The 12,178-nt window shown below is 34.2% G+C and overlaps 1 protein-coding gene across 1 annotated transcript; it reads right to left on the bottom strand.

Annotated features, from left to right (window-relative positions):
* Positions 1-187: 187 nt before the first annotated feature.
* CBG22557 lies at positions 188-7,264 on the bottom strand (the record flags this gene model as incomplete). The annotated part of the gene is made up of 8 exons (XM_002634907.2): positions 188-494; positions 2,004-2,372; positions 3,400-3,675; positions 4,668-4,974; positions 5,250-5,425; positions 6,124-6,392; positions 6,442-6,569; positions 7,057-7,264. 8 exons carry the CDS (start codon positions 7,262-7,264, stop codon positions 188-190), a joined length of 2,040 nt encoding a protein of 679 aa, XP_002634953.2.
* Positions 7,265-12,178: the final 4,914 nt, after the last annotated feature.

The following is a 12,178-nucleotide window of genomic DNA, read 5'->3' as shown; positions in this document are numbered from 1 at the left end:
TGAGAAAAAATAATGTAGACGAGATTTTAGAAATTTAAAAATAAAATTAAATCGAGAGCGATCGGAAATACATTATATCTCTTGGAATAATTGGAAAATTGGATTTTTAAAAAACCAGTAAAGTGAACGAAACGGAAAGTTGAAACTTGAAAATTATCGAATTCCTGGCGTTTCCCTGGACCCTCAGCTATCCGACATCCTCCCTTCCATTCTCTTGATCATAGGCTATCATATACCAATAGGCGAATTCCGCAACTAGTGGCTTATCCTGTTGCCTTCGCATCCATTTGATTATTTCCAAATCATCGGCACCCTCACTTTTTTGATATTCCACACAGGCATCCAAAATCGAGTCAACTGTTGGTTTCGTTTGAAGAATTCGACTTTCTCCGAGTAGAAGGTGCTCTTCGAGAACGCATTGCATCACTTTTAGGAGATAGGTGAATGTGATTTCTTGGAAATGGGAGTGGTCTTCTGCCACATTGAGAAGATATCTGGAAAATTAATTTCAAGATTTTATGTGAATTTTTTTTTCAGAAAAAACATTTTTTCAAATTTCCACCAAATCTTGAAAAATCGTTGTGAAAATTCATTTGCTGAAAAAATTTAAAAAATTGCTTTTTGCTTGAAATTCAGAGTCCGAAAAGAAAAATCTGTTCAGATCTTCCCAATTCTTGAGTTTTCTGGGATTTCCTGAAATTCTTAAATTTCTAGGACTTGTGGAATTTTTTTCGGTTTTCAGAATCACGGAACTTCGAAGTACTGAGAATCGTTGTAATTAGCTGGAATATCTTAATTTCCGAATTTCTGAATTTCTCAATTTCTGAATTTCCGATTTTCTGAATTTCTGAATATCTGAATTCCTGAATTTTCGATTTTCTGAATTTCTAAATTTCCGATTTTCTGATTTTCTGAATTTCTGAAATTCTGAATTTCTGAACTTCTGAACTTCTGAATTTCTGAATTTCGGAATTTCTAAATTTCTGAATTTCTGAATTTCTAAACCTCTGAATTTCTGGAACTCCTGAATTTCTGAATTTCTGGATTTCCTGAATTTCTGAATTTCTGAACTTCTGGATTTCCTGAATTTCTGAATTTCTGAATTTCTGAATTTCTAAATTTCTTAAATTCTGAATATCTGAATTTCTGAAATTCTAAATTTCTGAATTTCTGAATTTTTAAACCTCTGAATTTCTGGAACTCCTGAATTTCTGAATTTCTGGAATTACTGAATTTCTGAATTTCTGAATTTCTAAATTTCCGAATTTCTGAATTTCTGAATTTCTAAATTTCTTAATTTCTGAATATCTGAATTTCTGAAATTCTAAATTTCTGAATTTCTGAATTTCTGAACCTCTGAATTTCTGGAACTCCTGAATTTCTGAATTTCTGAATTTCTGAACCTCTGAATTTCTGCAACTCCTGAATTTCTGAATTTCTGGATTTCCTGAATTTCTGAATTTCTGAATTTCTAAACATCTGAATTTCTGGAACTCCTAAATTTCTGAATTTCTGAATTTCCTGAATTTCTGAATTTCTGGATTTCAGAATTTCTGGAATTCCTGAATTTCTGAATTTCTAAATTTCTTAAATTCTGAATATCTGAATTTCTGAAATTCTAAATTTCTGAATTTCTGAATTTCTGAACCTCTGAATTTCTGGAACTCCTGAATTTCTGAATTTCTGGATTTCCTGAATTTCTGAATTTCTGAATTTCTGAATTTCTGGAATTCCTGAATTTCTAAAACTTTTATTACCGTAAAGCCTGTTATAGAAGGACCCCCTAACATTCAACTTTGAGCCAATTTATCTAGATTCCTGTAAAAGATATCAAAAATTGGTCAACTGATAAATTGTTTATTATGATATCACAATCATTTTGTCAGTTGTTCACTTGTTGATAGCTCTTATAGGAATCAAGATAAATGAACTCAAAGTAGCCCTTCTATAACAGGTTTTAATGTAGATAGAAATCAAACTCTCCAAAGCCTATAAAAACTCACAAAGTCTGTTTGAACGCCCAATCATTTTTATTAAAATGTCCTATCAGAATTTTGGGATCCAAATGATTCGCGAATTCGATAATATTGCTGATCATTTCCTCTTGCAACAAAAGGTCCTCTTTAAAATCCGCCGCTTTTTGCATAACTGCTCCCATCGCGTTCCTTTGGCATAGAATTGATTCCTCATTTGACTCTTTTTCAGTTTCCATAACACAAAGGCTCCGAATAACGAGTTCAAAATCGTAGAATAAATTCTTTGGATATTTCATTTGAACCTCAGCAAAATTCAAACTTGTCGCCATTTGAATCAGATGATTTTTGAACGAATTATCGTCATTTGTGCGCTCAACAGCTGTATTGTGCTCGCTTCTGAAAATTCAAGATTTCAGGAAATTTTTGAAATTTGAATTTCAAATTATTTAGCCAAAAATTTAAAAAACTGGTTTCAAAAAATTGAACTTGGAAGGGAGACTCTTGGATTTTTTGGCATTTTTGGGTATTCAGAATTTTTCGAATTTTAGGAAATTTCAGAATTTTATCTTATGATTTCTTTGTTGCAATTTTCGGATATTTAGATCTTTTGGAATTTTTAGGAATTTAGGAATTTTAGAATTTCGTGGAATTTTAGTGATTTTTAGAATCTGGAAGTTAGAAAATTTTGGATATTTGGAACTATTTTAGCTTTTGAATTTTCAAAATTCTTGGAATGATTGAATTTTTGGAAATTTTGAAATTTTGGATTTAAGGGTTTGTAGGAGATTTTAAGTTTTTTTAATTTTTCGGAATTGTAGGAGTTTTTGGAATTCAGGTGTTTTAGGATTTCTTGAAATTTTAAGATTTTTGGGATTTATGGAATATTTTGGAATTTTGGAGTATAAAGATTTTTCGAAAAATTTTGAGATCTAGTGTTTTAGGATTTTTGGATATTCTGAAATTTTCGGATTTTTCGAGTTTTTAAATATTTTTTTAGATTTTTCGTATTTTTTGGAATTTTTGGATTTTGAAATTTTTTCATTTTTTGAAATTTGGATTTTTGAGTTTTTTGGATTTTTTTGGAATTTCAAGATATCAGGATATTTTGGAATTTTCAATTTTCCGGAATTTAGGATTTTTGAATTTCTTGGAATTTTGAGTTTTTGTGGGAATTTAGATTTTCTGCAGTTTAGGCTCCGCCCACTTTAACCGGAATTTTTTGTTGAATCACTGGTATTTTGAAATTGGTTGACACGGGTTGAAGTGATATCTTAAATGGAAAAAAATCCAGTTTGGACAGAAATTTTTTGAAAAATCCAAAAAAAAAACTGACAAAATGCATTTAACGGTTTTGGGGAAAAAACAAAAAAGCAACCGCGCTTCACTGAACATACCGAGGAAGCGTGCCAAGTAACAAACTCACATGAATCGCTTAAAAACACAAAGAGCCCCATGAAATGTGTAATCCGCAAAACTTTGAGATCTTCTGATAGTCTCCACGGTCAATTGAAAAAGTTCTCGTTCGATTTGTGGATTCATGGATAACATTTCAAATTTAACTAAAATAAACCATGCCGAGTAACGAATGAAATGGTCCATTTCCGTTTCTCCGGAAGGATTTTTCTTCAACACTTCGAGGAGTATGCGTCCAATTTCTTTGATCTGCTCAGGACCGAACTCGTCGAATGAGGAATCGGTGCTGAAATTTTGGAATTTTGAAAAATTAGAAACTGAACTCTAGAGCTATTTTGAATGTTTTTTTTTGAAGCCAAGAAATAGCTGACTTGTGAAAATTGAATTTCTAAAGTACTGAAATTAATATCGTGAGTGGTTTAAAAGAAGGTTACCCAATACTCAAACTTTGAGCCAGCTTATCTCGGTTACTGTAAAAGATTATCAAAAACTGGTCAACTGATAAAATATTGGTGGTATTATGATAAACATTTTATCTATTGACAAATTTTTGATATCTCTTATAGGAACCGAGATAAATGATCGCAAAGTCTGTCGTTAGAGACCGACGATGAGAAAGTATTGGGATGACATTGTTCTATATTTGAAAAAATATATACATGGCACTGTAGCCCACCAATTTTCCTACAAATTAAGCTAAAAATCCTGGAAATCGAGCAAGTTTAAGCAGAGTTATGCGCCTTCAAACTTTGTGGACGGCGCCAAACGACGAGAGCACTCTCGTTTCTCTGCGTCTCTCTGGATGTTTGAAGGCGCATAACTTTCTTCAAACTAGAGTTAGAAAAGGGAAAATTGCATAGTTTTGTAGGAGATTTTAAGAGCTTTCTGATGGTATACAAAAATTAAAAAATTAGAATTATAAATTTTGAAAACTTATTTCCAGAAATTTTTCCTTGTTGATCAATTTTCACTGCTCTCATTAGAAATATCAAAAAGTGGTCAACTGATAAAATGTTGGTGATATTATGATAACTTTTTATCAGTTGACAACCTTTTGATATCTATAATAAGAACCGAGATACTTGAGCTCAAAGTAGAGCAAGTACAGTATCTCAAAAAAATGTATTATTCTTTGCTGAAAACCCATTTTGAAGCATGAACCGATTTTTCTCAAGTTTCAGGGTACTTGGACAATTTTTAGTTAATTGTTTGAGCTCCATTTTTGCTATTTTCTTGTGTGAAATAAATTTTTGGAGCCTAAAAAATTATCAAACCCACTTTATGAACAATTGCAGGAACCAAATGGAGGCAAAATCGATTTCCTTAGATTCAATTTCCACTAGTCGAAGAGCCAAACATTTTTGCAAACATCTCCTCGATTCCCGCTTCAGATCTTCACCCCATAGAGATTTAAAATATTCGTCCAAGCTATCAAAAATCTTCGAAAGTACTGCATGATCGGGAAAATGTTCGTTTTTAGTGTAGAAATCGAACGCTTCATGGCATTTATCAATTGATTGCGTTGTCAAAAATTTTACAGCACGTGCTGGAAATAATGGAATCCGATCTGCCTTTAGACTAATACCTGAAATGTGTTTCAATTTAAATTTTGAGTTCAAAAAATACCGTAAACACTCTATTAGAACGCCATCCACTTTGAGCCTATATATCTCACTTCTTTTGAAAGATATCAAAAAGTTGTCAACTGATAAAATGTTTATCATAATATGAGCTACATTTTATTAGTCGATCACTTTTTGATATCTTTCACAGAAAATGAGATACATAGACTCAAAGTTGACGGGTTGGATGGTGTTCTATTAGAGTGTTTACGGTAGTTAAAAAACCAAAAATCCCTACATAAGCAACCCACAACTTCCAATGTGTTATGTGATTGTACTAGTTTCACAATGTCGCAGAAATCCACAGCATTTTGAAAGCAATCAATGATTTCTAATGCTGGAAGAGTCCTTTCGCAAGCCACAAAGAATTTCAGATTTTGGGAGAATGGTTGAGAACTTGGGTGGTATTTTTTTCTGGAAATAATAGATTTTAAAATATGAACACCTTTATTTCAAGTCATCAAAAATTTTGAATTCTCCAAAAACTCTTAAAAATTGAATTCAAAACTAAGCTTAGTTTCAGAATTCAGCAATTCAGACCCTGAGCTCTCTAATAGAAGCCAACCCTATTAGTGCATGTTGAGAAAGTTTTGGGACAATCTTTCCGACATTTTTCTATATAATAAAGTTATATGACCTTGTAATCCTTAAAATTTCCTACAAATCTAACTAAAAATCATAAAAATCAAGCAAGTTTAAGCAGAGTTATGCGCCTTCAAACTTTGTGGACGGCGCCAGACGACGAGAGCACTCTCGTTTCTCTGCGTCTCTCAAAATGTTAAAGGCGCATAACTTGCTTTAAATTAAATCTAGAAAAACAAAATTTACATAGTTTTGTAGAAGATTTTAAAAGCTTTCTGAAGGTATACAGAAGTTGTAGGAAAATTGAATTATAATTTTCGAAATTTTATATTCTGACATTTTTCCTTCGTAATCAATTATCACGGCTCCTGTGAGAGATATCAAAAAGTGGTCGACTGATAAAATGTTGCTAATGCTGTGATAAACATTTTATCAGTTGGCAGATTTTTGATATCTCTAATAGGAATCGAGATAATTGAACTAAAAGTTAACTATGTAAATTAATTTTTAGTGATATCCCAAAAACTCACGAATCATACAATCCCAAATTCAAAACTCGCAATTTTGGCAACTCAAAAATATCCATCATTGCTTGAGAGCTTTCAATTTTCACGTCTCCTATCCGAAGGACTTCCAGTAGTTGAAGTTGTCGGATTCCTTGAAGACTGGTCACGCCGGACCCATGAATTTCCAGTCTTTCGAGTTTTTTGAATTTATTACAAAGATTCAAAAATTCATTTCTGGGAAGAGGAATGTGTCTTAAATGGAGGGCTGAGAGAAAGGCGACGAGTTGGTGAAGCTGGAAATTTATCAAAAATTGATTCTTATAAAGTTTGAGTATCACTTACTTTTAGGATCCAGTTTTCTGGAAATTCCAAGTTTGAATTGTCTAGACTCAGCGTGCGCAAACCTTGTCTGGTTGGTAGGTTAATTAATCTATTCAGAAAGTCCATAATGGACGTTGGAGGTTCGGTTTCTGAAAAATTAATTTTTACATTCCTGAAAATGTATGAAAATTGAAAATCAAATTTTCAAAAATTTTAAGCCAAAAAGCGAAAAAAAAATCAGTAGGAAATGAAAAAAGCCAGAGGAGGATTGGAAATTTTGGATTTTCAAAAAACAGAATCTACCGTATTTCTATAAGTACTGTACCAAAATTTATGAAACTAGTAAATTTGATTTTGTTGTGAGAATAGCTTCAAAATGAGTATAAACACGACTAAACTCCGCCCACTTTGAGTTTTCACCTAGGCAGGCGACGCACGACCGCGACGCGTCTCAAAAATCAAAATGGGCGGAGCCTAGTCGTGTTGAAGCTCATTTTGAAGAGCTTAGTGAGTTGAGCATAACTGTAGCACTTTAATAGTAATGCGGAATTGATTTATTTTTTGGATAACTTTAGAAGATAGGGTCTCACCACGAAATTTTGAAAATTTTGATTTTTCGTAAAATTGTCCCCTCACCTGCATATTTGATCACTAAAATCCTCAATTTCAGTCTCTGCATCATATCATACAACTTGCTTATGTCTCCCTGTCGACTCAAAAAAACCACACTGACTTCCAATTTTCTCGCAATCAGCGCAGAAATGTCTTTCGTGATCTCCCATCCGGAATTGAAGATAAAACGGAAAATTTCGTTGGCATCTTCTCTTTCGCTCACTCGAGGCATGTCTTGGGCCCCATTTGCTGAAATGCAAAATTTAGTCGTAGAACCTGTAGTAAGAGAGCACCCTAGCGTTTGACTTTGAGCCAATATACCTTGGTTGCTGTCTAATATATCAAAGTTGTCAACTGATAAATTGTTTATCATAATATCACAAACATTTTATCAGTTGATTCATTTTTGATATCTCTTGTAGGAGCCGAGATAAACGAATCCAAAGTTATGACATTAAACATCTGGGGAGACGCAGAGAAGCGAGAGTGCTCTCGTTGTCTGGCGCCCTCCATGAAATTTAAAGGCCCATAACTCTGCTCAAAATTGTCCGATTTTGTTGATTTTTAACTAGATTTGTAGAAAATTTGAAGGGCTACAAGATAATATAAGTTTGTTTTTTCAAATGTATTAAAATCATTATAACTCGGCTCAAAAATTTTCATTTCACCTGATTTTTTGTGTTATTTACTTTGAGCTCAATTATCTCGGTTCCTAAAAGTGATAAAAAAAAATTTGTCAACTGATAAATTGTTTATCATAATATCATACACATTTTGTCAGTTGATACATTTTTGCTGCCCTTCTATTACAGGTTTACGGTAATTTTTTTTTGATTTTTCAACGAAAAAAAAACTCACGATTAGTCAAAACCTGTATGGCTATCTCTTTGTTGGCTTCTGACATGGTCATTGTAATTCAAGGCATTGGAAATACCCAAAAATATCTGAAAAATAAATTTTCGAAGAAGCGAATCCTGAAAATCGAAAAAATATATAAAAATATATAAAATATGAACAACCTAATAATTACCCTAATAATTGGAAATTTCTGATAGATGCACCATTTTTTGAAAATCTGAAAAATTGATTTTTTAAAGAAAATCTCCTGAACAGCTTTAAAGTCAAATTTCCTATTTTTAAATTTCAATTTTCTCTTTCCCAGGTGCGAAAATTAGGTCTACAGGTGGTCCGAATCAAAAAATTCAAATCAAATTAATTTTTTTTGAAGGAGACAGCTGAAAAGAGGCGGCAGTGCATCATATGATTATTTTGCTAAACACCCGGTTGCCATGGAAACCTAAGCCTTAATAACAACAGGAAAAATCATGCGGGCAGCTGAAAAGAGCGAAAAGATTAGAGAAAAAAGTGAGACGCAGAGAAATGAAGAGGACATCATCTCCAGGGCCGGCCACGGTCAGCCGTGGCTCATCTTTTCTTTAGTGGAGTCTAAGCCTAGAGTCTATAGAGCCTATAGAGCCTAAGCCTAACCTATAGAGACTGAGCCCAAGCCTATAGAACCTATAGAGCCCAAGCCAATAAAGCCTAGGCCTAAGCCTAGAGAGCCTAAAGATCATAAGATAGTTAAAAAAAGATCAGGAAAAAAGAGAGACGCATAGAAATAGCACAGAATGGAAAAAATATCAAAAAGAAGAGTTAAAGTATTTTTCAAACGGAAAAGCAACCCGTTAATTAGTTAAAAAGTTAATTAGAACTTTAATTAGTCAAAAATTTTTTATTAACATTCAGAATTTCAAACCAAGTTAAAAATCTACAGTCAATATTAGTGTTACATCACACGTATTAATAAAAGAAATCGAGATTATCAAACAGACAACAAGGGCCCTACAGTGACCCTAGGGGTTTTTAAGTGGCCGGTTCCTAAAAGTACTCTGACCAACATCCCGAACACTGAGATCATTAGGTTTTACAATATACACATATAAAATAGATTATCAAGTTTATCACTGAATTCTTGGAATCTTGGTTGCTGGTCCCTCCTCCTTGGTAAGGCTTCCATTTCGATCGGTCAGAAATCGCCGACCGCCGACCGACCACCGACCCAGCCGACCGACCACCGACCGAGCTGACCGATCGGTCGGCGCGCCGACCGATTTCATGCCTTTGCGCATAAAAACACGAATTTTTGCGTACGAAGCACTTTACTTCACGACAAACGAGGCTTTTAGTGAGTAGTTTGTCGTAAAATACAATGCAGCGTATGCAAACACGTTGACGCGCAAATGCACGAGATCGGTCAGTTCGGTCGGCTGTCGGTCGGCGGGGTCGGTGGTCGATCGGTCGGCTAAATTTCCCGACCGAATGGAAGCCTTACTCCTTGAATCCGTCTAGCTGATTCTCCTTCTCATAAGTCCTCATGAACAACCTTGCCAGATCCTTAGCCTCCTCCATCTTTTGTGATCTCTCTTGATCTTCAATCCATTTCCAAATTTCCATAAAACTGGCATCTTCCTCTGTCACGTATGGTTTTATAGCTTCTGATATGAACTTCATGGAATGCTCGTGATGTTGAAGAAGGCTTCCGTTTGATTTTAGTAGCCCTGATTAAATTCTTCGAATGATATGTAGATGCAGATCAAGTGCCATCATCTGATATTGGTGATTGGCAGAAGTGTCGTTGAGGAAGTGCCTGAATTGTTTTTTCATTTAGTTTCAAAAATTACCATCAGAAAGCTCTTGAAATTTCCTACAAAACTATGCAAATTTTACTTTCCTAGCTACAATTCGAAGCAAGTTATGCGCCTTTAAACATTTTGAGAGACGCAGAGAAACGAGAGTGCTCTCGTCGTCTGGTGCCCTCCACAAAGTTTAAAGGCGCATAACTTTGCTCAAAATTGTCCGGTTTTATTGATTTTCAGCTAGATTTGTAGGAAATTTGAAGGGCTACAAGATCATATAATTTCTTACTTAAAATTTAAAAATCATCTCGGTTCAAAACAATTAATTTTAGTTGATTTTTGTGTTATTTTAAATTTGAGCTCAATTATCTCGGTTCCTAAGAGAGATATAAAAAATTTGTCAACTGTTAAAATATTAGTCACATTAGCAACACTATTTTATCAATTGACCAATGTTCGATATCTCTAATGGGTGCCGTGATAATTGATCACCAAGGAAAAATTTCCGAAACTAAAATTTCGAAATTTATAATTCGAATTTTCTACAACATTTTTATACAATCAGAAAGCTCTTGAAATTTCCTACAAAACTATGCAAAGTTTACTTTTCTAGCTACAATTCGAAGCAAGTTATGCGCTTTAAAACATCTTGAGAGACGCAGAGAAGCGAGAGTGCTCTCGTCGTCTGGCGCCCTCCACAAGGTTTAAAGGCGCATAACTCTGCTTAAAATTGTCCAATTCCATTGATTTTTGGCTAGATTTGCAGGAAATTTCAAGTGCTACAAGGGCATATACTCTTTTCATTTTTATCATATTCATTTTTTGAAAATCACAAATTTCAGTGAGATTTCCAATGGTATATAAAATAGGTTAATCTAAACTTTAAACTGGCTTAAATTTCAGAAAAGTTTGAAATTTTTGAATTATTTTCTTAAGTTTTCAGGTCATCTTACATACTTCTCAACCTTTCAGACATCTACAAAAAAGAGCTTCTAGAACTTTCCTAATTTTCAGATTTTTCAAAAAACCCACCATGTGTCAAAAATCGTCTCGCCAGAGCTTTACTTGCACATTTTGACATGGAGAATTGCATTTTTTGTTTTGGAGGAAGAATTACTGAATAAAAAGATTAAGAAGAAGGAAAAAAAAAAAGAAAATGAGGAAAAGAGAGAGAGAAGAGAATTAGACAGAAAATAAAGAAATACAGCAATGCGGCCTTGAAAAATTGGAAAAAAGTTTTGAAAATCAGGGATTCAAAAATAGAACTATTTTTCCAAAAAAAAAAAATTTCGGCCCAAAAAGTTAGAAAAGGGTCCATACTAAGTAGCTCTGATAAGAAATCAATATCATTTTTTTTCCGAAATTTCAATTTAAAACCCAGGAAAAAAATATATAAGTAGACCCAAAGAAAACCACAGAATCCTAGAAAACAAATTCAGCAAGACTGTAAATCATTAAAACAATGAAATCAATCGATAAATTGATGCAACCCCGCCCTATCTCACTTTTACCATGACAACTTAAGGACAACAAGAGTGAGAGAGTGAGAGACGCAGAGATGAAGAAGAGCAAAACGAGGTTAATAAGAAGAGTAGTTGGGGTATAACACTCACACTATTTTTGTTTTCCTTTCTTGTCTCCTGTGTCCTCCTCGCCAGCCATGATTCCAGTGGAAACGGAAAAAAAGAGGGAAAGAGTGAGAAGGAGACGCAGCAAGTGGGAGAAAGACCATTTTTGTGGGGGTTTGAAACGATGCAATTTTATCGGTGTAACCACCTTCTTTTTTGTGTCGTCATGCCATCGGTCACCACTGCCACGCACGCTGTCGGCGGCCGGCGACCGTGTGGCTCAACCGGTAGTGGCGGAAATCCTTCCAAATTTAGGCGGCAAGTTCAATTCTTTGAGGGGCAAATAAGTTTTTTTTTAGTTGTTTTGCTCTCCGATAAGGTTCAATTCGTGTTAAAAGCGCTCAAGTGATCTGAAGGATCGCTCAAAAGAAGCTTATTGTCGGAATAAAAAAAGCTCCTTCCGTTTCAATCGTTTCAGATGTCTGAAGTTTGATGGAACGATTCTCGGGGATGTATACAGACCCAGCTGGAATTTTCTCAAGAGGAGTTTCTGGAATATTCTGGGATTTTTCTTCAGAAGTTCAGAGATTCACTCACCCAGCAAGCAAACGATTTCCAACTTCGGATGAGTATCGATTAGTTTTTCCAATTCCTCCAAATTCATATCGTTCTGCATACAACCCAAAAATCTCAACTCCGGCAGGCATTGCTTACACTCCATGTAGAATTTGAAGTTATTCGAATAATGCACAGTGCTCCTAAAGTTTGAAACGTTGGTCTCCTGTCATTTTTTGGATTTCGATTCTAATTTTATATTTATATTCATATATGACTTTTTTTAAATACAGAAATTTTGAAAATTTTAAATGACTCGAAGGAAAGGATTACTGTAATTTTTCAGAAATCTGAAAGCTCAAAATCGGACAATCAAAATACGTTAAA

This window comes from Caenorhabditis briggsae (genome assembly GCF_000004555.2).
Source record: "Caenorhabditis briggsae complete genome, chrIV, whole genome shotgun sequence".
Taxonomy (NCBI): domain Eukaryota; kingdom Metazoa; phylum Nematoda; class Chromadorea; order Rhabditida; family Rhabditidae; genus Caenorhabditis; species Caenorhabditis briggsae.
The sequence above is the reverse complement of the archived record's forward strand: the minus strand, read 5'-3'. Positions and strand labels throughout refer to the sequence as shown.